Source organism: Ixodes scapularis, unplaced genomic scaffold (genome assembly GCF_016920785.2).
Source record: "Ixodes scapularis isolate PalLabHiFi unplaced genomic scaffold, ASM1692078v2 PGA_scaffold4__175_contigs__length_147842914, whole genome shotgun sequence".
In the NCBI taxonomy this organism is placed as follows: Eukaryota; Metazoa; Arthropoda; class Arachnida; order Ixodida; family Ixodidae; genus Ixodes; species Ixodes scapularis.
Window position 1 is genome coordinate 31,051,145 of NW_024609879.1, and position 27,618 is coordinate 31,078,762.

A 27,618-nucleotide genomic window follows, 5' to 3' on the forward strand; every position below is an offset into this window, starting at 1 on the left:
TAAAATTTGATCATATAGCATGACCTCACTACAATGATTAGAGCCTGTGTTCCTCAAGGCCTTCAAATACTCTAACAAAAACGTCGTGAGCTTATGTTAATGTCTGCCCTCACACATCATAAAGTTAAAAAACCTTCTCAGTTTTCACGTCGGTCGGTCTGTCGAGGGGGTGGTGGTTGCAACCACATAAGATATCGCACCTTCGGTGGTCGCACGGACACGTGATCATGATCATAAGGGATCACCTGTCCATCGTCACTGAGGTCACGTGACCATAGTCCGTTAGGTCCCGTCCACCACGTGACCACATAAGAAATAGCGCACCTTTGATGGCCACACATGGTCGCGTGACTGAGTCGGAAGTAACCTGACAATACTGATAATAGCGCACTTTTGCTGGCGACATGTTCATGCGTAAGCGTCGTTTGTTTGTGGGTGGGGGTCACGTGACCATGGCCCATCGGGTTTTGTCCACCACGTAGCCACACTAGAAATAACGAACCTGCTGGTCGCACGGTCAAGTGCCCATGATCCGTGGGGTCACGCGCGACCGTCGACCACTACGTGATCCCCCCGCAGTACCCTTCCGGAGCATCTTCAGAATTCCAAAAAAGCACTCGCGGAAGAAGCCATATAAAGGACCTCACGGAAGTCGACAAAGATTCATGGAGGTTCCATAACAGTTCCAGACCCCTTTAACGAAGAAGCGTTTACGCCATAAAAGACGGTGCAAAATGCTGCGAGTTCCATGAGAATCTCCTACACGATTTGGTTTATAATTTCTTATTTATAGCTATATCTAATTTATCTCTTCAATGAACCGCAGCAAACGTTACGATTCATCCCAGCCAACCCAGCCCGGTGAGCGTGCCACATGACTTTACATTTTTCGCACTGCTGCGCAATACCGTCTGATCACGTGGCGCACTCTCTGTGTTGGTTTGGTTCCGGGGTTCGTGAAGTACCTTTCTGTTCATTTGTGACTGAGACAGAGTAATACCCGTTTCTTTCTCAATGCTCTTTATTCCAGGGCTAACATAATTTTCTACAGCAGTACGCTTCCGGCCACCGTTTTATTGAACAAAGACTGAGGGTCTGGCTACTTTATTAGGAAAGGGGAGATCAAAGTTAGTGTTAAAGAAAAAACATAGCTTAGCTTATCACTTCGCGTCCGCATACACGATGCACGCACGCGCGCACGTTGCGCTTTTAGAATTGCTTTGAAGGCTCGTTGGGCGTTGTCGTGTTGTCCATGGGCCAAGCAGTTTGGCGAGTCTGAAAGGTTTCAGTGTTCATCCGCTCAGATGTTGTTTCTATGATATCTCCTCGAACCTTGGTCTCTCTATACTCAAGTGGTAGACGACGCGAAATATATAATTTTCATCCCTCTACTACATGCTGGTATCATGGCAAATACTTGAAAATAACTCTATTTTGAAAAAAAAAAACGCTTCAAAGTGGACCTGGTTTTTCAGTACTGACGGTTTCGCCCTACTTTTCAAATTTGAGCACACGCGCCTTCACAGGGAACTTTTGGAGCACGGCTCATGCACCCATTCTGGGCGCAATATATAATTTTCATCCCTCTACTACATGCTAGTGCCATGGCAAATACTTGGAAATAAATCTGTCTTGAGAAAAACCGCTCCGAAGTGGACCTGGTTTTTCCGTTTCGACGGTTTCGTCCCATTTTTAAAGTTTGAGCACCCGCGCCTTCACAGGGAACTTTTGGAGCACGGCTCATGCACCCATACTGGGCGAAATATATAATTTTCATCCCTCTACTACATGCTAGTGCCATGGCAAATACTTGGAAATAAATCTGTCTTGAGAAAAACCGCTCCGAAGTGGACCTGGTTTTTCCGTTTCGACGGTTTCGTCCCATTTTTAAAGTTTGAGCACCCGCGCCTTCACAGGGAACTTTTGGAGCACGGCTCATGCACCCATTCTGGGCGAAATATATTTTTCATCCCTCTACTACATGCTAGTGCCATGGCAAATACTTGGAAATAAATCTGTCTTGAGAAAAACCGCTCCGAAGTGGACCTGGTTTTTCCGTTTCGACGGTTTCGTCCCATTTTTTAAGTTTGAGCACCCGCGCCTTCACAGGGAACTTTTGGAGCACGGCTCATGCACCCATTCTGGGCGAAATATATAATTTTCATCCCTCTACTACATGCTAGGGCCATGACAAATACTTGGAAATAAATCTGTCTTGAGAAAAACCGCTCCGAAGTGGACCTGGTTTTTCCGTTTCGACGGTTTCGTCCCATTTTTAAAGTTTGAGCACCCGCGCCTTCACAGGGAACTTTTGGAGCACGGCTCATGCACCCATTCTGGGCGAAATATATAATTTTCATCCCTCTACTACATGCTAGTGCCATGGCAAATACTTGGAAATAAATCTGTCTTGAGAAAAACCGCTCCGAAGTGGACCTGGTTTTTCCGTTTCGACGGTTTCGTCCCATTTTTAAAGTTTGAGCACCCGCGCCTTCACATGGAACTTTTGGAGCACGGCTCATGCACCCATTCTTGGCGAAATATATAATTTTCATCCGTCTACTACACGCTAGTGCCATGGCAAATACTTGGAAATAAGTCTGTCTTGAGAAAAACCGCTCCGAAGTGGACCTGGTTTTTCCGTTTCGACGGTTTCGTCCCATTTTTAAAGTTTGAGCACCCGCGCCTTCACATGGAACTTTTGGAGCACGGCTCATGCACACATTCTGGGCGAAATATATAATTTTCATCCCTCTACTACATGCTAGTGCCATGGCAAATACTCGGAAATAAGTCTGTCTTGAGAAAAACCGCTCCGAAGTGGACCTGGTTTTTCCATTTCGACGGTTTCGTCCCAATTTTAAAGTTTGAGCACCCGCGCCTTCACAGGGAACTTTTGGAGCACAGCTCATGCACCCATTCTGGGCGAAATATATAATTTTCATCCCTCTACTACATGCTAGTGCCATGGCAAATACTTGGAAATAAATCTGTCTTGAGAAAAACCGCTCCGAAGTGGACCTGGTTTTTCCATTTCGACGGTTTCGTCCCATTTTTAAAGTTTGAGCACCCGCGCCTTCACAGGGAACTTTTGGAGCACGGCTCATGCACCCATTCTGGGCGAAATATATAACTTTCATCCCTCTACTACATGCTAGTGCCATGGCAAATACTTGGAATTAAATCTGTCTTGAGAAAAACCACTCCGAAGTGGACCTGGTTTTTCCGTTTCGACGGTTTCGTCCCATTTTTAAAGTTTGAGCACCCGCGCCTTCACATGGAACTTTTGAAGCACGGCTCATGCACCCATTCTGGGCGAAATATATAATTTTCATCCCTCTACAACATGCTAGTGCCATGGCAAATACTCGGAAATAAGTCTGTCTTGAGAAAAACCGCTCCGAAGTGGACCTGGTTTTTCCATTTCGACGGTTTCGTCCCATTTTTAAAGTTTGAGCACCCGCGCCTTCACAGGGAACTTTTGGAGCACGGCTCATGCACCCATTCTGGGCGAAATATATAACTTTCATCCCTCTACTACATGCTAGTGCCATGGCAAATACTTGGAAATAAATCTGTCTTGAGAAAAACCGCTCCGAAGTGGACCTGGTTTTTCCATTTCGACGGTTTCGTCCCATTTTTAAAGTTTGAGCACCCGCGCCTTCACAGGGAACTTTTGGAGCACGGCTCATGCACCCATTCTGGGCGAAATATATAACTTTCATCCCTCTACTACATGCTAGTGCCATGGCAAATACTTGGAAATAAATCTGTCTTGAGAAAAACCGCTCCGAAGTGGACCTGGTTTTTCCGTTTCGACGGTTTCGTCCCATTTTTAAAGTTTGAGCACCCGCGCCTTCACATGGAACTTTTGGAGCACAGCTCATGCACCCATTCTGGGCGAAATATATAATTTTCATCCCTCTACAACATGCTAGTGCCATGGCAAATACTCGGAAATAAGTCTGTCTTGAGAAAAACCGCTCCGAATTGGACCTGGTTTTTCCGTTTCGACGGTTTCGTCACATTTTTAAAGTTTGAGCACCCGCGCCTTCACATGGAACTTTTGGAGCACGGCTCATGCACCCATTCTGGGCGAAATATATAATTTTCATCCCTCTACAACATGCTAGTGCCATGGCAAATACTCGGAAATAAGTCTGTCTTGAGAAAAACCGCTCCGAAGTGGACCTGGTTTTTCCATTTCGACGGTTTCGTCCTATTTTTAAAGTTTGAGCACCCGCGCCTTCACAGGGAACTTCTGGAGCACGGCTTATGCACCCATTCTGGGCGAAATATATAACTTTCATCCCTCTACTACATGCTAGTGCCATGGCAAATACTCGGAAATAAGTCTGTCTTGAGAAAAACCGCTCCGAAGTGGACCTGGTTTTTCCATTTCGACGGTTTCGTCCCATTTTTAAAGTTTGAGCACCCGCGCCTTCACAGGGAACTTTTGGAGCACGGCTCATGCACCCATTCTGGGCGAAATATATAACTTTCATCCCTCTACTACATGCTAGTGCCATGGCAAATACTTGGAAATAAATCTGTCTTGAGAAAAACCGCTCCGAAGTGGACCTGGTTTTTCCATTTCGACGGTTTCGTCCCATTTTTAAAGTTTGAGCACCCGCGCCTTCACAGGGAACTTTTGGAGCACGGCTCATGCACCCATTCTGGGCGAAATATATAACTTTCATCCCTCTACTACATGCTAGTGCCATGGCAAATACTTGGAAATAAATCTGTCTTGAGAAAAACCGCTCCGAAGTGGACCTGGTTTTTCCATTTCGACGGTTTCGTCCCATTTTTAAAGTTTGAGCACCCGCGCCTTCACAGGGAACTTTTGGAGCACAGCTCATGCACCCATTCTGGGCGAAATATATAATTTTCATCCCTCTACTACATGCTAGTGCCATGGCAAATACTTGGAAATAAATCTGTCTTGAGAAAAACCGCTCCGAAGTGGACCTGGTTTTTCCATTTCGACGGTTTCGTCCCAATTTTAATGTTTGAGCACCCGCGCCTTCACAGGGAACTTTTGGAGCACAGCTCATGCACCCATTCTGGGCGAAATATATAATTTTCATCCCTCTACTACATGCTAGTGCCATGGCAAATACTTGGAAATAAATCTGTCTTGAGAAAAACCGCTCCGAAGTGGACCTGGTTTTTCCATTTCGACGGTTTCGTCCCATTTTTAAAGTTTGAGCACCCGCGCCTTCACAGGGAACTTTTGGAGCACGGCTCATGCACCCATTCTGGGCGAAATATATAACTTTCATCCCTCTACTACATGCTAGTGCCATGGCAAATACTTGGAATTAAATCTGTCTTGAGAAAAACCGCTCCGAAGTGGACCTGGTTTTTCCGTTTCGACGGTTTCGTCCCATTTTTAAAGTTTGAGCACCCGCGCCTTCACATGGAACTTTTGGAGCACGGCTCATGCACCCATTCTGGGCGAAATATATAATTTTCATCCCTCTACAACATGCTAGTGCCATGGCAAATACTCGGAAATAAGTCTGTCTTGAGAAAAACCGCTCCGAAGTGGACCTGGTTTTTCCATTTCGACGGTTTCGTCCCATTTTTAAAGTTTGAGCACCCGCGCCTTCACAGGGAACTTTTGGAGCACGGCTCATGCACCCATTCTGGGCGAAATATATAATTTTCATCCCTCTACAACATGCTAGTGCCATGGCAAATACTCGGAAATAAGTCTGTCTTGAGAAAAACCGCTCCGAAGTGGACCTGGTTTTTCCATTTCGACGGTTTCGTCCCATTTTTAAAGTTTGAGCACCCGCGCCTTCACAGGGAAGTTTTGGAGCACGGCTCATGCACCCATTCTGGGCGAAATATATAACTTTCATCCCTCTACTACATGCTAGTGCCATGGCAAATACTTGGAAATAAATCTGTCTTGAGAAAAACCGCTCCGAAGTGGACCTGGTTTTTCCGTTTCGACGGTTTCGTCCCATTTTTAAAGTTTGAGCACCCGCGCCTTCACATGGAACTTTTGGAGCACGGCTCATGCACCCATTCTGGGCGAAATACATAATTTTCATCCCTCTACAACATGCTAGTGCCATGGCAAATACTCGGAAATAAGTCTGTCTTGAGAAAAACCGCTCCGAAGTGGACCTGGTTTTTCCATTTCGACGGTTTCGTCCCATTTTTAAAGTTTGAGCACCCGCGCCTTCACAGGGAACTTTTGGAGCACGGCTCATGCACCCATTCTGGGCGAAATATATAACTTTCATCCCTCTACTACATGCTAGTGCCATGGCAAATACTTGGAAATAAATCTGTCTTGAGAAAAACCGCTCCGAAGTGGACCTGGTTTTTCCGTTTCGACGGTTTCGTCCCATTTTTAAAGTTTGAGCACCCGCGCCTTCACATGGAACTTTTGGAGCACAGCTCATGCACCCATTCTGGGCGAAATATATAATTTTCATCCCTCTACAACATGCTAGTGCCATGGCAAATACTCGGAAATAAGTCTGTCTTGAGAAAAACCGCTCCGAAGTGGACCTGGTTTTTCCGTTTCGACGGTTTCGTCCCATTTTTAAAGTTTGAGCACCCGCGCCTTCACATGAAACTTTTGGAGCACGGCTCATGCACCCATTCTGGGCGAAATATATAATTTTCATCCCTCTACAACATGCTAGTGCCATGGCAAATACTCGGAAATAAGTCTGTCTTGAGAAAAACCGCTCCGAAGTGGACCTGGTTTTTCCATTTCGACGGTTTCGTCCTATTTTTAAAGTTTGAGCACCCGCGCCTTCACAGGGAACTTCTGGAGCACGGCTCATGCACCCATTCTGGGCGAAATATATAACTTTCATCCCTCTACTACATGCTAGTGCCATGGCAAATACTTGGAAATAAATCTGTCTTGAGAAAAACCGCTCCGAAGTGGACCTGGTTTTTCCGTTTCGACGGTTTCGTCCCATTTTTAAAGTTTGAGCACCCGCGCCTTCACATGGAACTTTTGGAGCACGGCTCATGCGCCCATTCTGGGCGAAATACATAATTTTCATCCCTCTACTACATGCTAGTGCCATGGCAAATACTTGGAAATAAATCTGTCTTGAGAAAAACCTCTTCAAACTAGACCTGGTTTTTCCGTTTTGACGGCTTCGTCCAACTTTTCAAATTTGGGCCTCCGCTCATCCACAAGGAACTTGTTTAGAACATTCGGGTCTTTAACTGGGAAAAATGATAAAATTTAAGTCCATCAAATCAATCATGGTACAACTGCATATCCTTGAAAATAAACCTCCTCGATGGGAAAAGGCGGTCGAGCGAGGACGTTACGTAGTTCTCATTTTCCAATGTTCTCCTCGCTGGATCGACCGACATGTTTTTTACTTGATATTTTGAATTTATGAGCTTGACGTGTCATGAAGAGACCATCAAGTACAGTCAGCTTCCTTGCCAAATAATCACTCAATATTCCCACTTTATTCGCCCTAAATGTAGCTTCGCCAAGGTCAATAATTTCTTAATGATTAATAACAATATTTCTATACCTTTTCTTAGCCATGATAAAATTTCTAAATGAAAAAACAAATAGTTGCTTTCTTTGTTTGGTAGTTTAGTGATCCCCGCAGCAGAATGCAGGAAACGATTCTGAACAGCTGGCTGATCGATTATGCGCCTGGTTCGACAAACTGGTCTCAGGAACCCGAGCAAATAAGTTTGAGAGAAGACAGAGCGTACACTACGCTTCCTGGATGTTTTTGCCTTGTCGCAGTTATATGGCAAATCTCGTATCTTTCTGTATTTTTAAATTAGGGAGGTTTGAAAATCACTTTGTGTGGCACGTTTGGGAGAGGTGCCCCAGAAGGATGTTTTTTCTACGCATTACAAAATATCATACAAATCACGAAACTTTGTCATATGATTGGGGGAGGGTTGTATTTATAATAGAAAATTAAAATTTATTTCACTCACCTAATAATATATTTTAAAAACCGATCAAACCTGATACCACCCATAGTGGTATGCATCAAATAATTTACTCGAATGAGGAACCTGCAGTTTATGCGCTGTAATTTTGACTTTTTTGCGGAAGGATTGGATCGTGTCAGAGATTGGACGGGTAGCATGGCAAATCTGAAAAAATGTGATGTTGAGCAAATATTGCCGTATTTCTATATTTAATACATTGCTTCTATGGGAGCGTTGCCATAATCCGCCAAGAGATGGCGCTAGCATGCGATGGCACAGATTTCTGGGGATGCTCATTCTAGTGGTCACAAGGATCCAACTCTCCCTGTCAATCAAGATCACAGGGATTGCGATTGAAGAAACGGTAAAGGTAGACGTCTGGCTTCAGGACATACAAAATCAATAACTCCGTCCTTAATGCCATCCGGTGTATTTGTAGCGCCAAGGGTGGAGCAGCAGAATAGTTTACCAGAAGAATATTCAAAGCCCTAGTAGTATAGCGCTTCTGCTACAGGGCTTGGCACCAATGGCTCACTAATGCACAATGGCAGAAGCTCGAGGCCCTAAACAACCAAGCTAGAATAATACTCACGCTCCTAAACAAGTTTTGTCACCTGGCAAACCTTAGGGAATGCTCTCAGATTAACTCGCTACACAAAATCGTCGGGGGCCGCACGGTCGCGCACGCAGCCAGGGAAAGGGATCTTAGAACTCGTAGGAACATCTACAGAGACCTTCCCAAATTACTTGAGCTACTCCCACCACGCGAAGATCACACAGAAATTACTGAAAATACACCTAGCACCAGTAAGGACGGCAAGATCGAAACGAGCGTCTTGTCAAGGCACACATCAAAGCGACGAAAGCGTGAAAAAAAGAAGCGAGCAAAATTGTGGCTGCATACAAAGACACCGCCTCGTGAGATAGACCGATTATTCTCAAAACAGCGACGGTCATCTTTCCAACCCTAGGCATAAGCGCATTGAAGAACCTCCTGCTCGCACCTCGGTAAAAGCGGGAGAACTCGCAGCAGTCCGCCTCGCCCTCGAGACGGCCCTTACACTACCAGGACCACAACCTGTACATCTCTGGGTCTTAACAAATTTTCAGCAAGTGAACAGGGAATGCCAGACATCAAGAAACGCCAGTGTGGAAGTACAGAACATAAAAAAACTTGCCTCTCAGCTGCTATCAAGAGGCACAACTCCAAGAAAAGCCTGCGTACCCGCGCATGAGGGAATCCCCGGCAATGAAATGTACACCGCTTGGACCCGTGCCCATGATGATGCACCATCTTTACAAGACAACGACCACGGATATGCAGAAATCTGCGAACGAACAATGGAAGCCGAGCAAAAGAAGAAAACTGCAGTAATCAAGGCTACAATCCAGGATTGGATCGTGCCCAATTCAAGAAAGACTGCCAAGCAGCACTCTGGGAGAAACGTCCCCCAATACCGAGCCTTCCTCCCTCAAGAGATTTCGGCAGAAGAGCCAAGGTACTCCTGACCATTGTGAGGACAATCGCAGCTATAACACTTGCGCGCATCGCATCGTGGAGCCGGGGGGAAATATCCGGCTCCAGCTCAAGGTACGACATGGGCATCAAATAAGATACCTTCCACCTGATGTGGGAATTCTCCAAATACAAGAACATCAGAGCCGAGTACCGACCTAAAAATAGTGCTTTCGTAGATGGCTGGTCTCACCGACCTGGCGAAGATAACAAGAGAAGCATCCTGCAACGTCTCCTAGATGTCATCTTTGAGGTCAAGTTAGTGATATCTATTTAGCTTAGCTTAAGTCACATTGCTGAAATGTTAGTACCAGCGTCTAGACCTAGTTCTCACCAACACATTCCTTCATTCCTCATCCCTTAGGATATGGCAAATAAACACTCTCTGAAAGGGACTTGACAAAGGAAGTTCCCGGGAGCGTCTATAAAACGTAAAAACCAGCTTGGGCGTTTTTAAGCCGAACTTGGTGTTGGGGCGGACTTCAGCCAGTCAAAGTTCGACTACAGTGTACTCCAATGCGGGGTAATGTTGAAACCGCAGCGGCTCGTGTGAGGCGTTCTATGTAGATCGCGATAGGTGCCGACACCGGAGAATCGGCAGTAGGGTCAGTATGGTTACAGTGTACTAGAATACTTGGGGCAGTGTTGGGACAGGAGCGGCTCGGCAACGGGAGTTCGTGAGGGCGCGTGTATTGACAGTTTATGGCGGCGCTGTAGTCAAGTTACTGGGAAAGAATGCGCAGTCGAGCACGTTTGGCGAGAAATGCGTTTGAAGTCGACGACGCTATTGTTTTTTGTTATTTTTTTGCTTTTTTTCACTTTGAGCGGTGCGCGCGTCGGTAATGGCCGATTCACACGACGGACTGATCCGCGGACGGATTGATCACGCGACAACATGTCCGCGATTCGTCCGTCTCCCAAACGCATCCACACGAGGGGGACAACGAGCAGACACCAGCGAGGACGGACCGAACCTGTTCGCCACCCCACAGTGCCGCGAAACTGTAACATCGCACTGTGGCACCATTTTCCAATGGAGAAATCTACGTTTGCTACCGCGATAAAGAATCGTACGCCATTGTTACGTACAGATCGAGACTAAACACGGTGATAGGCTTCGCGCGAAGCGCCACTAGCTTTACTAACCCAAGGCATGACAGTGACACAGGAATGGTCCTGGGGGGCTATGTTGCGCTTTTTGCACTCCCGGGAGACTAGGGAGAAGGAAGTGACGTCAACAACGCAGCAACTGCAGATTGGATGTTGAGTTTGTTTTCTTCTGTCAACATCCAATCTGCGTTTGCTCTAGTCGTTGACGTCACTTCCTTCTTCCAAGTCTCCTGGGAGTGCAAAAAGCGCAACATAGCACCCCTGCTCGAGAAGGGTTGGGCGCAGACGCGACGAATTTCTGGACTCGCGGAGGGGCGTGTGGAGATGCCTTCATGCACTCCGCACTCGTGCACAACGCTCAAGTGCACCGCAACCACAAGAAAGGTCATGCTCGGTGAAATCCTGATTGGACGTGCAAGAATTATCGCGGCGTGCTAGACGAGATTTGAAGGGTGCTTCTTGACACGAACCCGGAGGAGTACGGGAACCTGCGTCGCGTCAGCCAAAGTTTCTGTAGTTTTTTTCTCGCGTGAAACCAAGAATCGCGCGGCAAAATGAACCAGCGAACGCACAACACACAACCATGCGCCATTTTTGTTTTAATCGTCCAGAACCAAATAACAAAGAAAACAATGTACCGTTGCCAGACTAAACGCTTTTCTGGTCAATCTACCGCCAAAAATCCGCGAGTGAAAAAGGCGCTCGACTTTATCAGTCCCCGCGTCCGCGGACGAGCTGCGGATCGCAGGAATCGGTGACAGGCCGGTCATGTGGTACACGGTCCGCAGACAAAAATCGCGGTTCAGTCCGTCGTGTGAATCGGCCGTAAGCCGACCACGATTTTATAGTTCTGTCTGTGCACTGCAAAAAAAAACAAAAAAAAAACGTAAGTTAACAGCCTTTTTCAAAACTGGAAAGCGCCGTGAGAGGCGCGCACGGGCAAAACGCCGTAGAGGCGACATGACGGCACGAGTCCGTAAATGTACGGCTTCACATATTTGTTAGTTCAGGTCTGTGTTCCCTTTTCTTTCAAGTAAAAACACATAACACACGCCACGTTTGCTCTAGAGATAGCTTTCTTGTTGGCAGATGTCTCATGTTACGTGCCATTCGTGCAAATGCTAAAATCTCTTTCGAACGGCGGAGGGAGACCCACCCAAAGGCCGGCGCACTCAGCTCGCGGACGGCGACAACCGAGCGAGGGGCGCCGTCCATCACGTGATGTTTACTTCCCGGTCCGCACGCTCGCTTGCGCGTGAACCAGCACGGGCGGTTACGGCGGCAGCACTCTTCGTCGTCGCCGCGATCATCTTTCACCATTCAACTGGACTAAGAAGGTAAGCTAGCTCATTTTCGCATGCGCCTTGCGAGATAACCGAAGTGCAGAAGGAATCAAAGACGCGTAACTTAACGCAATAGCGCGGGCTGAGTCAGAAAACGCGCCATATTTTTTGCTTTAGCTTCCCGACTCAGTTGCGCGAGGGAAACCTATTCACGCATCAGACTCGACTCGATGGACGTGTGCAGGCGCGGGGCTCATCGCCATGAGTGTTTGGTTTGCTCTGGGCTGAGTGGGCTCTCCCGAACTCCTTCTGTTCGTACCTTTTTTGCTCTCGGGCGCCGTCACCCTTTCGCTTTCGGGCGCGTAAGAACCGGAGAAATCAGATTTAACATAAAAGGCTGAACCGCGCTCGTTGAATTATCATAATGAGCGCTGTAGCGTACTGAATTTAAGAGCATGTCGTGTTTTCTCTAGTTTATACACTGATGTTTAGGACAATTGCTAGATCGCGTACCCCCGCTTGATCGCTGCAGCCCGAGTGCGGCCACCGGACGGCAATCTTGCACGTTGAGAAAGCTCGGTTTTGGAGCGTCGCGGAGGCTGGCGGCAGCGTGCTGAAGACACAGTTTCTGCTCGTTCCTCGTCATTCACCGAGGAAATTTTTTAAAACGCTATGTAAGACGTGAGACTTGCCGCCGAGAACACGTGGCAATTTTTACGGAAGCGCAGTGCAGCAGAAACAAGGCACAACTCGTCGAAAGCAAGTTTCGCCGGTCTCGCGGCATGTTCAAAGCTTCGTTGGCACCCCGAAGCGCTGCGTCTCTATGCCTTCACACGCTTGGATGCCGGTCAAGAATCGATACCGTGTGAATGTGTTTTGCGAGTGCAATGTGCCTGTAGCCGTATGTGCCTCCGGAGCAGCGGTTTACTTTACTCTGATGACTGTATTTGTAACTAAGTGGCGACGGAAGAGGGGGGAAGGTACTTCTTTTTTTTTGTTTTTGTTGTTAGACGGTTCAGAGAATATGCGCACAACAGCTCCTCATCAGTGATCAGCGGTGTCTCATTATCAACCTATTTAATTTCAGTTGACGTTTGAGCACGGCTCGCCTAATTGTGATTGGTCAACAGACTGCACACGACCATATGGACCGCGCTTCAAAGATCTTCATTCTCGCCGTCTTGTACTTTTGCCTTCAAAAACCCTCCTTGCTCTACAGCGTTGCTCTATTTGTGCTGCTATCTGATCTATTAGAGTAGATTTGGAACACAGCCATGGTTAATAGTGCATAAGAGCAACTGTACAGATTGCTTTCCCCCCTTAATTGATAGCAACTCGCCTGAACATCTGGATGCTCCAGAACTCTTTAGCCGATATAAGATGCAAAGACATCTATGCACGACACACCTTCAAAACATTTTCGCGGCACCAATTCTTGATCGCTATCCTAGCGTGCGAAGGCACAGAGACTCAGCGCTTCGGTATGTCAAAGAAGCTTTGATCATGCCGCAAGACCGTCGAAACTTGCTTTCGACGAGTTGTGCCTTTTTCTTGCGGCACTGCGCTTGCGTAAAAATTCACACATGTTACTCGCTTATATTTGCCTACGTAAAAGGGACTATTAAAATATATGCTCAAGCAAAAAGGGGCCACTTTCAGAGAAGAGTGTCCTACCCCTTCCCTTTTGTAGTAGCTTCTCCTTGGCTGGAACGATTATTGATGCCTTGCGTGGGAGGAAGAGCGGAGTCAATCATTGTTTCGGTGGCACCGATTACTTGAGGAACACTCGTATGAATCTTCCTCCCATTATTTGCATTTTAGGGAAAAATGCTTGTTGTGACGTGTGGTTGATTCGCTATGTTTAAATAGTTTTGTTGCTTTGCGGTTGTCGAAGGTGGGACTGATTTCGTTACTGCATCAAGCTTTAAAGGCAATGAGGTCATTGCCAAAGTTCTGTGTTTTTGCTTTCTTTCCCCTTTTCCAGCAGCAATCTTTTTGCTGTGAATAATTGGGTGTCATAATTGCAGTTTAATAGTTTTTTATGACACTGAGAGGAACTGCGGGAATTTCTATAGTACTTGCATCGCTTTTTACAATATGATAAACCTGAATCGCCTGCTCCAAAAGCTCAAATGTGGGGGACACGCTACCACAGCCGTGATGAAGCACTCACACAGTTTTTTGCTGCAGATTATACTTATGAGCATCGCCAGCAATGACGGGGCCCATATGCTGGACGAACCACAGGACGCCACGAAATTGATTGTTCTCGAGCCAACCTCGGGAAAACAGTGGTTCCTGGGACCCATCTTGGTGGATTTCAAGTTGGGAGCATTAGGAGCCTGCCAGCACTGGTCTTCAGCTACGATGCCTCTACAGAAGCCGCTATCCCACGCCAGTCATTCGAGGCACGCTACCACAGCCATGAAGGAACGCTCGGACATCTTTTTGCTGCAGGTTCGTTATTTGAATACTTTAACTTGCCGTCGTTCAAGCAACTATTGTATGCTTGTGGTATCCTGCCCCGGTGCTTGGTTGTGCTGTTTTCGTTGCGTGTGGTCTTGGTTTCGGGACGTCATGTCCTTAAGTTTGCAGTGTGAAATAAATTAAATGAAATATGGTGCTACAAAAGCCATGTTTTTGCTTAAGAAGCTGCTACAAGCAGTTCTTTTGTAAGATTCACCACTGATGATTACATTTTGTCTGTTAATGCATGGAAACATTAGCCACTTGTGCTTTCTTGCCTTTGAAACATGCTCAGATATTTATATGGTTTGAAGTTGAACTGGGGGGGGGGGGGGGGGGGGCGGCTTCATTGTTTACTTTTAGAATGTAAAACGCATCTCCAGTGTTCAACTCAAGGAGCTTCCGGCAGTGTCCATCTGCATCAGACTGGGCAAGCCTTTGTGCGTATTTTTGGCATGCAGGATACAACACTACTTTATTTAAATTGTAGGCCACTGTATTACCGTAAAATACCAGGCAAGCGCCCACTCAAAATTTAGAGATAATCGCAAAAAAATGGGGAATGGGCGCTTGCCTGGTCATCAGTTTTACATATAAATGTACTGTGCATATTTTCTCAGATCTTAAAAATTTGGATATCGGCGCTTAATGTGGAATGGGCGGATGCATGGTATTCTACGGTAGGATAAGAGTTGTACTTGGAGTGTCGTTCGGTACAAGGAAAATAGTTTTTCTTCATATGTTCACAAATCTGGTTCCCTCCATTTTCAATTATATATAAGTGGCACAGGTAAGAAAGATTGTAAATAATTTAATTCCCCCAAAAACAGAAAAAAAGACAAGTGACACATTATTTCTAAGCTCACAGGTCACCGTTTGCTTTTCTCTGGTTTATTTCTATACTACATACTACACAACAAGTAATCACCCTGTGCCACCTACCTTGTCTGAATGCTGAGGATGCTTGCTTTTGTTTATTGGTTGAAGGTGATCAAGACCTTTTTTTAACAAAAGGATGGACCGGAATACCGGATGACCGGACCGGCAAGCCAAACAATTGGTAGGCTTTGGTATTCTGAAGCGTAGCTTATTTAGCGGCACTGGCCGATATGATTGAACTGCACATAAAACCTTCTTCATAAAAAAAAAATTGCGTATTTCGGCTCGAATCAAAAGTGGTTCGAGTTCTCTTTCTGCGTGCAATCAATACCTGAGACATCGACTCAAGACAATTCACTAGGATTCTATATGCATTGCCAAGTCGACAACTACTTGTCCTTTTAGGCTTAGGAATGACCAGAATTGAAAGACAATATAAAAATGTGGCGATATCATTTTCATACTTTGCGATTTAAGTGATGTAATCCAAAGCAAAAGCCTCCTGCATTATTTATTGCTGACACGCGTGCCCGATAGTGCAGTGACTACGACATTATTTCCAAAGCAAGCGACCTTCACTGGGAGGGGTACTGCCATGTTTCCCCGCCATCCCTCCTTTGCCGGTCACGTGACCCAAAATTCCCCCTTGTAGAGAAATGCGGTTAACTTTCTGCTGCGGTTAAAGTTAACAAGTTTCAAACAAGTGGGCTCAGATGTGGTTTATGACTCGGCCGTCGCTTTGTCTATTGCAAATTAGAAGAGTCCTATATGCCACTTGTAAAACATTTGCCTCTAGTAAAATTGGTTGGAAGTCATCGCTGTGTTTGTCCGTCTAAGTGCCCTCTCATTTCGTCCCTGTTTTTAACGCGCTGTTGCTGCTAATAAGATATCGAGATGATATGAGTGGCGCGACGCGACCGACGCGATGACAACAAGCGCGACCGAAGAGGGCGGAGAAAGGAGAGCCCAGGGAGAATACATCCTCCTCTTGTTACGTCACTGATTGTTTATCAAGTGAGTTGCAATACGGAAATTTACAGGGGCGTTTTACACGCTTCACTCTCCAAATCGCGAGCAGAAATTTCTTGGACACTTCCAAAACGAGGTTTTGTTACTTGCCACGAGTCTTTTTTATATTATACTAACGACCCCCATTTGAGGCTAGAGGGGCCCTTTCCCTTGAATCTGCTTTCAGGGACTTTTAGTGAACCGTCCTTCTGTTCTGCCTACCGCACAACCTCGGGACGCGCGCTTAAAAGCAGGCTCCAAATGCTCCGGTAATGCGGTGCGAAGAACACGGTAAGAATTTGCTAAACGTCTTTCGTGCATCGGGTGTTGCGTAACGTGTGAGGCACCCATGCGTCAGCAACAGTATCACGGCAGAATTGGAGATCGCGCGTTTCCACGCGCCATGAGCTCGCTCGCGACTTTGTGCCATCCGTGCAATTGAATTCGAGTCCTTCCCGACCGCCATCACGACGAACATCTCTCGGTAATCGGGGAAGCCTACGACGGATGAAAATATGTCCGACGAGAGTGAAATGTCGCAGCAGTCAGTGGGGCCCTCGACGCCCGGGTTGAGCGCCGAGGAACGCCAGGCTCTCAGAAAGAGGAAGGAGGTGATTGTGAATATCGGCGTCGTGGTCATCGTCGTCCTTGTGATCATCGACTGCATTCTGCTATACCTTTATTTATCCGGAAACCGCACCTACGTTGTCACCAAGGAACAAACCAGGAAGGAAAATATAGTTCCTGTTGCCCACGCCCGCCTCGAACACAAAGGCCAGGTGAGTTTTCTACTCGCTTCGGAGATTTTATGGTAGTTTTTTTGCGGCTCAACATTTGCTGCTGTGAGGAAGATGATTACACCAGAAACCCAGCACGTCTAATCCTAAATACACGACCAAAATGCGGGGGAGTTCGCAATCATTTTGTTCTGTGTGTATTTCGACAGCGGAGAGTTAATCGGCCTCCATCGCCGCTTTTTTTTTTTTTTTTTTTTTACTGAAGCTGTTGCGTATTTGAAAAGTGCCGCCATTGCCTTCCCTGCCTGCTTGCAGATCACAAACGGATACTGATTGAGAGACAACCAAAGCCTCGGAATGCGATTGGCTGATCGGGCTTTGTTGCTTTGAAAATCCCAATTTTTGTATTTTCAATCTTCGGAGCTTCAAAAGAGTCGTTCTAAACTATAGTCGGATGCAACCTGAGAACAATCTTTTAGCTCCACCCACAAGCGCACTGAGCCCATCTGAAGTGCCTCCGCCGTCGATAAAGTAGTTCGCTAGCAACGTTGCTCTTTCTTCCTCCAGGAAACGTGTCTTAAACTACTACAATATTCAGTGAACAAAAGGTAAGGGCGCAAACGAGCTGGTGGTGGTTAAACATTTCGACAAAAACCCCGAGACTGGGGCAAAAAGGGACGGACAAACACAAAGTCTCAAAAAGAGACTTTGTGACTTTGTGTTTGCCCGTCCCTTTTTGCCCCAGTCTCGGGGTTTTTGTCGAAATGCACAATATTTACTTAATTCATTCAGGACATTTAAATAAGTTAGAATACGTTTTTGTCAACAAAATAGCTGTTCAGTAAAGAAAGAAAGTCATGTCCAATGTACCGTCTTCCCAATTCATTTTCAGTCCAAGATACTGTCTAACATACCGTCTAACATACCTCTCAGCAGTGCTAAGCCTCGCGCCCGCTTCGAAATTTTCGTTGGCGATAGCGTCGCTGGATTCTCACGTTGTCGCGCAAAAACTGCTGCAAACGCAAGCCGATACCATTAGGACTTCCTGGCGTAACCTCGGGCACGTAAAACACGCTGCAAAAAAGCAGAATAATTGTCACGAGAAACCAGCGTCGCGTTGCTAAGGCCAGCAGCCATTTTGAGCTTTTTTTTTTTTTTTTTTTTTTGAAAAGGATCGCGATTGGTCCACGGAATCGTGACGTTATGAAAACGATTGGCTGGCGTTTCTCGGCGTAGGATTACATTTTCCTCTGAGAGGCATTTCCGGTTTTTTCTTAGCTTGCAACCGACTATAGTCGGGGCAAGATCGGTATGGAGCGGCATTGTACTGAAAGCGTTCCTCGCGAATATTGGCCCTATGCAATCAACTTATCAATAAGCCTTTTCCGAAATTCACTCTGGCAACTTCCATAACTATCATCATGGAAGTGTACCTTTACATGCTAATGGCAGCCTTTGATGGCTGGTGAAGCAAAAATTTAAAGTCGGGCAATGACGTGGAGCCTGAACGTACCTGAGACGTTAGTTTGCTGTATTGTTGTCCGATGTCGCCCTAACGAGTGTTGTAAGTTTCCATGAGCTACGCTTTTGAGGGCGACATGTAAAACCTTAAAATATTCAGCTTCGACACGCACCAGACAGCTCATGACAAAGATATGTAAAGAATTTTAACGATAGTTCTACTTAGCTAAGCGCCTTGACCAGAGTCAGCCTCCTTTATACTGACAAAGCCTGGCAGTTCGACCACGGAGCCACAGAGTGCCCGGTCGCAGATTTGGAGCTCGCGGATATGGTAGCACAGGCAATTCCACCTTGAAGACAAGGCCTGCGCGTTTCCTCCTCTAAACGTCTGCAGTAGTAGATCTCTTGAGCAACCGAACTAGCCCGGATTAACACCATCGTCTGCTACGTCGTCTGCGACGTCATCTACTTTATCGCCTGCTTTAATGGTTTATGTAACAGATAATGACACAGATGCTCACACCGAGTGTCTGTTGATATATCATACGATAGAGTTAGACGTTCACGTGGAGCGCCAAATGCATGAGTGAAATTGTCTTACAGCTGTGCGAAGGGCTGCAAAGACCTTCGCTGGATTCTGGACCCTGGCACTGGAGGCCATTTTTGAGGGCGCTGTTTATACTCCGTTCACTCTTAAGCACAGAATGCAGCCAACGCTACAAGCACGAGAGCTCGATGTCGCTGCTTGGAAGCCTTCTTCCGCAGAACGAGAGTGCGCGCTAGAAATGCACGTCTCCAATCCAGGAGCGCGTGCTAGCTCGCGCTCCAGGCTGAGGGAGTGTTTGCATGGACGTTGCAAATGAACTGGAAGCTCGCTATCAGCTCACCCTCAGCAGTCGCGCACACAGCTGTTGCCGCGAGTGAATGCGGCGTAGTTGGGACGCAGCCCCTACTCTCGTCAAGCTTCAACCTGTTTGCCGCTTGGGGTTGGTCGGGGATCAACTAGCGAAACGTCATGCGCAGGCCTTGTCTTGTATGTGGTACTGGCACAGAGCATCGAAGAGCCATATCTCGGGGAACCTGGACGTCAGCGTACAGTTTTTGCAGCGACGAGTACCCGAAACACACTTGATCGCTCGGGAGAGGTGTGTATCAACGTCTCACCGCAGGGGGGCGCGAGTTACGTGGCTCGCTTCTCATTCGTTGTCTGCCGCTCCACCTTTCCTATTTCGGCGGCCGCTTGTCGTGGCAATCTGCCAGACTTTGGCAGTATATAGGAATAAATGTTGCTAAAGTTGGAAGCCTGGGCGAGTTGGTATGACATACTTAAATGGTTAAAACGCCGCAAAAAACGACGGACAGAGTAAAGGAGGACACAGACAGAGCGCTGCTGTGTTCTTCTTTACCCTGTCCGTCGTGTTTCGCTCTGTTTTAACCTTTTAATTATATATAATCTGTTTCGTACTTAGCGTGCAACGCTTTCAAAGCTACTGGCGCGAGCGTGGGGCTTAATATCGCTGATCATTTGCACGCGATCTCGCGCAAACAAAACCATAGATGAAGCCACGCGCTCGCGCCAGTAGCTTCGACAGCGTTGCACGCTAAGTATGAAACAGAGTATAGGAGGCTATGACAAAGTGGTAGTTCCTTCACACCGTCGAAATTGGAACAAATAGAGAAATGACTACACCGAAGAACACCGTAACTTCCGTACGTCAGCCGTGCACTAATGGGTGCTTGATTTTAACCTCTATTAGGATACGCAACCTCAGTCTGATATTTGAGCCACTGACTGGCACTGAATTCGTGAAAGGGTCTATTATGATTTTATTCGCAGATGTCTTAAAATGAAATTGCTCTCCTTGCTTATTTCAAAAGAGGAAAGTTATTTCTCAATGCCTCCAAGCACCGACATCGCATGTGGTGGCGGTACGAATATGTACACTTCTTTCGCTGTTGTGTGGATAGCAATATGTCGGTATACAGGAAACGTCTCTATAATGCTACCTGTAGACTGAGAAGTTAGGTCAGCTAACCAATAATAGAGAGGACAAAGAGAGATTGCTTATGCCACGAACCAAAATGGCTGTCATACGGAGAGCTTGGTGCTACTTTCCCAGGATCGAGTTACTTGTGTTTTTGCTGGGAGCCATAGTGGAGTCCGTCGCTGCTGAGAACAAGATCGCAGTCAGCTTCCTCAACGCGTTTTTGTAACGGTCATTTTAGAAATACAATATAGTAGTTAACTTTGGAAATTAAAAATGTATTCGTTCTGAGCCTGCGCTTTAAACACCACGCTCATTACGGCGCCCAGTGAATACCATATGTAGGCGTCGGGGGTTTCAGTGCAGTATCGCTGGTAGCCAGGAGTTTTCAACTTGTGTCACGTGGTAGGGTCGTTCCCTGCCAAATGGTCCAGGTGTGATGCTTGACACTCACATATTTTTGAAAAAAAAGATCACAGTGGTTTACACAAATCTGAGTAGTAATTTCGCAAATATCTTGGAGCATTTAATTTTTTCTTTGCGTCAGCACTGTTTGTAGTTTCCACAAAAAGTGTTAGACATAGTACAAGTAAACAATTGAAAAAATAATACAAATGATTAGCTAGAAATGACCATTGTTTTCTTAAATTTACTTGGATTCCTCTGTAACATCAGGTCTTATTCATATGAATAGATGTTTGTTTATTGTTTTCATTCGATAAAACAGTAAGATTGTGCAGTTTTCGAGATAGTGTTGTTTAAATTTACTGTTAGGAATGACAACACTAGGTGTTTGTAGACTTTATTGCAGGCATATTTTATGCATGCAATGCCTTCATATCTTTAGCAGAAAAGTTTTCTCTGATATTAGAACATACAGGAAAATGGCGTTTTGGTTAAATTTCAGTTGCAAAGTTCGCATCGAGGTTTTTCAAGTAAAACTATACCAGCCCACTCAAACGAGAAGTCGCTTTAATTAATTATGATCTGCAAAGTTTAAATGAAGTAATAATATATTTTGGCGTGAAAATACTCTTTAAATTTATCATCCGCGACATCGCGCGGAATCGTTCCATTCGCCTACTTCTCTGCACAGCACGTAGGCAACGGGTTCCATCTGACACGCAGTGGAAGCTGGGGTGCTTCATATGGGCTACGAGCCTCAGTTTGGCGATGTAATAAGTTACCACAAAGGTGATGAAAATAAACCGTAATTCATTATTCCTCCATTTCCCCTGTCGCGCTTCGGGGGTGGCAAATTTTTCGACGAATTCTTGTGATGTGAACAGATTTGTTTTTTTGAGCTTGCAACGCACGCCACTCATCCACTGCTGAACGTAACATGGTTGACCTCATAGGTGTCAATGCCAGGAATTTTTTGAAGCGAGGACGCTATGTTTCCAGTGCCGGGGAAGATGTCGGATTTTCTAAATATACAATCCGCTTCATCAACTTAACACAGCGCGGTCGCTAATAATAGACTTCTTACAAAATCGAAGCGCCCCATCGCGGCGCAATACCACGCACTGCACTCTGGGAACTAGTTGGCCACTCAGTTTCGGTTTCGATTGAATAGCTTCATTTCATGTCATCACGCCGTGACCGAATACGCTGCTTGCGTTTTCGATTATCTGACTTTTCATGAATGTACAATACACTCATTCTCGAGCGATACAAAACAAAGACCGGTGCACTTTCCTTGGTTCCCAAAACACCGACCATTGTGCGTGCGTATCCAAACGTAGTAAGAGGTGGCTTAGTTACCTCACCCCACGAGTGCATCTTTGAGCTTAATTTCATTAATCCCGTCTAGTACCAGTGAACTACAACTGAAATTTGGTCACCTTGAGCCTTATACGTATTTCATTTGCGAAACGTCCGCTTCTTGTTATTTCATCGGGCTAAAAGCAAGCCGCATCCTCACAGGACTATCAAAATTGAGCCCAGCGTTGACACGTGATCTTTTAAGGAAATGTAATAAATTTGACTTCACTACTGCACAAAAGTTACTATGATGTCTTCCCCGTGTCATCAAATATCTCCCACTCAACTTTTATGTTGATAGGAGATTAAAATTTGGCAAACGCTGAAATCGGCTAGCTACGACGGAGGCCCTAGCAAGCGTCTCCTACTCCTAGCTAAGCCTTTTTGGACGAGCTTTTACTAACGCCCAAGATCTGTGTGTGAGCAGTGTGTCTGAAATTATCTCGGCATACTCAATCAGGAAGAAAGCAAACACGTAAAAAATATTATGGACATTTGAAACCGTCAAATGCGCCTTGAATAATTTCGTTCGTTTGGCGCACCGCATAGAGAACGTTCACGCCCGTCTGGCGCATTTCCGGCGAACAGTGCGACATTCTTCACTCAAGTGCTCTACTTTTGTTTTCTTATAACGGTTCGCATGTGCGAATGTGCCTATATGATTGCTCGATAACATTATGCGCAAACACGATTTTAATATTACTGGAATGCAAGCGGGTCAGGACTTCTTACAGTGCTGCGAGCCAATACAGATCAGAGATATACGTGTGTTCGATTTGAGCTTTCCAATGGCGCCTTCGAGTTTTACCTTGCATGCCAGGCGTATTAAGAAAAACGGTAATTGCAAAAAGTTATATTTCGTCTATAGACGCACCAAACAAACAAACGTCCTGACCAGCAACACTAATGTAAAGGTGCGAGCTCGATGTGTGGATACTTACTGGTTCTTACAGCTTGTTGACTCGTACACAAGTAAGGTCCCCGAGCTTCCCAGCGTCGGGATTTACAGCACTGGCTCATTCATACACCTCGAAACGCTAACTGAAAATCTCGAGTACAAACATACAACAAGCCTGTGTTAAGACAAGCCACACGTCTCGGGCTTGTACTAAAGCTTCGAGGTCTGGCCATTTGGGTTAATTTAGAGACCAAAAATAACGCTCTTGGGACCAGGAAACATGAGAAACGCTCCGTGTATATTCTCTTGTCGACGTGTCGATGGAAACCGAAACCATGCCACTCTCCTCCCTGGCCAACTAGTTCCCAGAGTGCAACGTGCACAGTGTTGTCCGCAGGAGTTTATCGAAGTAGTCCATTCTTCAGTGGTATGACGAGTCCACTAGCCTGTATCGTCACCTTCAAGCTGCTGCATCCACAAGCAAACAGTGTGCCTACCACTTGCCGCGGCTAAAATAAGTTTGGAGGGAGTATGCTGGCAAAAGTTGAAACATATTTTAGGTTCGAGTCTTTCTTCCATTTTTGGTGAAGCACTTTCCTTTAGGCTCATCAAAAGTAGCCGGTTTTGGCGGCTGCGCAGCAACCCTTTTTTACCTGGGAGGCACCAAGAGACTGAGTTGGGCTTGAAAAACTTCCCGATAAAAGACGTGACGTCTTCTGCCTGGATGGTTTGTTTTTCACGTAATATTCTTGTCTCCATTTCGCTTGCAGTCGTCTACGGGCTCTCACGAACGGCTGCCAAGGCTTTATCGGTCTTAGCAGACACTGGTAGTTCCGAGTCCCTTTTATAGGATTGAACAAAACATCTTTGAGCTACTTCCTGACCTTGATTATACTTTCCGGACGTTCCAGGTAGATACAGAAGCCTTCTGCACATTGGCAGAAGTTTTTCTTGAAATTAGACCGAGGGTAGGGAGTATTTCTGCAGGTATCAGGTGTTACAACGAATGGCCACCGGCGGTTCTTCACATAGCGAAGAAAATGTTTGGGACACCATTTAGAAGCCACGAAGGATGTATACGTCTTCACAAAAGCACACACGGAATGGATAGATACGGTGGAATTTTGATCCGGCGAGCGTCTAGAACACAATGTGTGGAGGCTCCGGTTTACTTCGCTCAGGTCTGCCACACTTTATATGAACTTCCCTCTAGTCTGGGTAGTGTTCAAATTCAAATTCAAATTCAAATTCTTTATTTGACATTCCTTGTCGAACAAAAAATGCCAGGGCAGGAACAAAAAGCTACAATAGAGTAGCTTGACGGGGTTCCTGCCCCTACCTTGGCATAAGAAACAACCAAACCGACAGTTTAAAATTGACAAGACATATACACAGAAATTCAAACTATGAAAAATATACATGTAATCAATTTACATCAAATATAAACTAATACTGACATCGTGCACACTAAAACATGTCTTCCGACAGTTCTATACAGGAAAGATATAAAGCAAATACAACAAAATTTTTACACAATTATTCACTGTGTGAAAAAGTGTTCTTTCAATGTTTTTTTACAAATGGTGTGTATATCAAGGTTCCTTTTCTCTAAAGAGTTTAGACAACTAGGCATGCGGTGTTGCAGCCTGTCTAACCCATGATTAGTACGGGAAAAGGGTACGAGCCAGGAATCCTTTTTTCTAATATTATACGATGCATCATGAGGCCTTTTAAGGTTACACAACTTGATAAAAGTGGAATTGTTATTTTTAATGCTAAGTTTATATTTCATTATTAGATTAAAATTGTATAAGTGCTGGAAGGGAAGCACATTGAGTGAAGCAAATAATTCTTTTGTGTGGGCATCGTATGGGGCATTTACTATATGACGAATAGCTTTTTTTTGTAATAAATGCAACTTAGTTTTGTTAGCTTGCGACGTCACTCCCCAGACAAGGTTGCAGTAGTTTATATGGGATGCAAAAAGAGAGTTGTAGAGCATTAGCTTGACTTTAGTTGTTAGTATTTGTCTGAATCTACAAAGTATACCGCAAGCCTTTGCCAAGGTCCCAGCAACACGGTCCACGTGTGCATTCCAGCTTAAATGTTGATTAAAAGTTATTCCCAGTGTTTTGACTTCATTTGTAACTTTTATCATTTCTGATCCAAGCTGTATATTAATATCGCGAGTTATTAATTTTTGCACTGGCGCAAATAGTACGGCTTTTGTTTTTGAAACATTAATTTCTAAGACGTTTACCCTTGTCCACTCAAGCAGTTTATTATACTAACGAGATCATTAATGTTATTTGACTGGAAAAAAAGACTGGTATCATCTGCGTAAATTAAGCAATTTGTGCACTCAATGGAATTTATTATATCGTTGATGTAAATATTAAACAACACTGGTCCCAATACACTTCCTTGTGGGACTCCCGAATGGACACTTAGAAGAGGAGAGCGTTTTTCGTTAATTACAACACATTGTTTTCTATGGGTTAAGTATGATTTTAGAAGGTCGCCAGGGATTCCTCGGAAACCGTAATGATCTAGTTTAGTGGATAGTATTACGTGATTAACTCTATCAAATGCTTTTGAGAAATCAATAAAAATACCTAATGTCAATTTATTGTTCTCAAATCCGTTTAGTATGAATTCTTTTTGTGTCAGTAAAGCTAATTCAGTCGACATGCCTCGACGGAAACCGAATTGCCGCTCCGTAAGTATTGAGTGCTTGTCGCAGAAGGAAGAGACTCTTTTGCATATAATCTTTTCTAAACCCTTCGAAATAACAGGCAGTACTGAAACCGGACGATAATTCGAAAAATCATTTTTATCGCCAGATTTAAACAAGACACTCACTCTAGCGCGCTGCATGCTTTCTGGAAAAGTCCCCGTGAGTAAACAAGTGTTGAAAATATAACAAAGCACAGGCGCTAAGATGTCTAATACAAACTTTATAGGTTTAATTTCTAAATCATCAATGTCACGGGCCTTGCTATTTTTGAGTGTCATAAAAGTAGAGCAGATTTCCTCACAGGTTGTCGGCGCAAAAAATGCCGTATTTGAGTTAGGCGTTCCTAGAAATCGTTTTACTCCACTGCTATCAGTTCCAGACACCACTGAGACTAAGTTCGTAAAATATTTGTTAAACGCATCTGCAAGCTCATTGCCCACTACTGTTTTATTATTTACTGTTAAGCGTAGTTCTTCATTATGGTGAAAACCACAGTTTAAAAGTTTGTTGATTTCGCTCCACACCACCTCACTCTGAGTACTTGAGAATACATTCTCGTAATATGCCTTTTTAGCGCTACGCAAAACTTTCGTCACAAAATTTCTATATTTTTTGAATTTGGAAAGATCATTCAAGTTTCTCGTTTTGACAAATTTCGAATATAAAACATCTCTTTTCTTGACCATTCTAAAGCAATCATCTGACATCCAAGGCTTCCGTAATTTTTTAGATTTCCTTACTTCCTTTAGTTTAAAGCAAGTATAATAAACCTGCTTAATGATGGCTATGAAATGTTCATAAGCTTCCTCAGCATTTGTAGATTCAAGCACTATACTCCAGTCTATGTTTGTGATTTCACCTCGAAAAATTTCCAAAGTTTTGGCATTAATTTCTCGCATTATATACGACTCAGTATGTCGTGCCTTTCCCTTGAAAAATTCACTATCTTTAAAAGACATGTAAATTGGAAAATGATCACTTAGACATGTTATAACCCTACCCGACGTTACATCGTCATTCATGTTATTTGTCAAAAACAAGTCCAGAAGGCTTTCAGAGTGACAGCTAATTCGCGTGGGCTCAGATATAACATTCCTACAGGAGAAGGATTCAATAAGTACCTGAAATTCACGTGTGGCTGCCGTATTCTGCAATAGATTTATGTTGCAGTCGCCGCCTATAATAACGCGCAAACCATTTGTACTCACAAAGTCTAACAACCTATTCAGAAAATCAAAAAAAAAATTTTAGATTTCCGTTAGGAGGGCGATAGATGACAGCAAATACATATGTTTTGTATTGAAGTGTCAGAGCTTCATAATCTATGTTAATTTCTGAAAAATCTGATAGCAGGCTGCATGACAATTGCTCAGACACAAACTGCAGCACACCACCACCACGTCGATCATGTCTGTTTAAGAAAAAACTCTTGTATCCAGGTAGGCTTAGTACATCGCCTTCGCATGAGTACCATGTTTCGGTAATCATAATAACTTGAAACTTAAAGCGAAATTCACCAAGAAACATGGTCAGTTCATCATCCTTATTTCGTGCAGACTGTGCATTACAATGCAGAAAGGCTAAACAATCACTGCTACGAGGGCGCGCGATATCTATAAGTGCAGCCATCAAAAAAAGAAACAGATAAGCATGCAGAAAATGCGGACTAAGCCTCGTTAGGGCCTGCAGCTGTGTCACTCATTTTCGCCAGGTCGGTTTCACAAGTAATTTGGATTGCGCGGGATGTTTCTGTTTTTCGTACGAACACTTTGCCGTTTTTTGTCCACGCGAAGCGCGTGTTGTCACCCGCCTGGCCCAAAA

At 45.0% G+C, this 27,618-nt stretch overlaps 1 protein-coding gene across 1 annotated transcript in view; it reads left to right on the forward strand.

Annotated features, from left to right (window-relative positions):
* Nucleotides 1-14,284: 14,284 nt before the first annotated feature.
* Nucleotides 14,285-27,618, forward strand: part of LOC115314665 — a 29,631-nt gene continuing 16,297 nt past the window's right edge. The window contains exon 1 of the mRNA XM_042293325.1: nt 14,285-14,319. Coding sequence (XP_042149259.1) covers nt 14,287-14,319 — 33 coding nt within the window. The 5' untranslated portion in view covers nt 14,285-14,286. The remainder of the gene's footprint in view (nt 14,320-27,618) is intronic.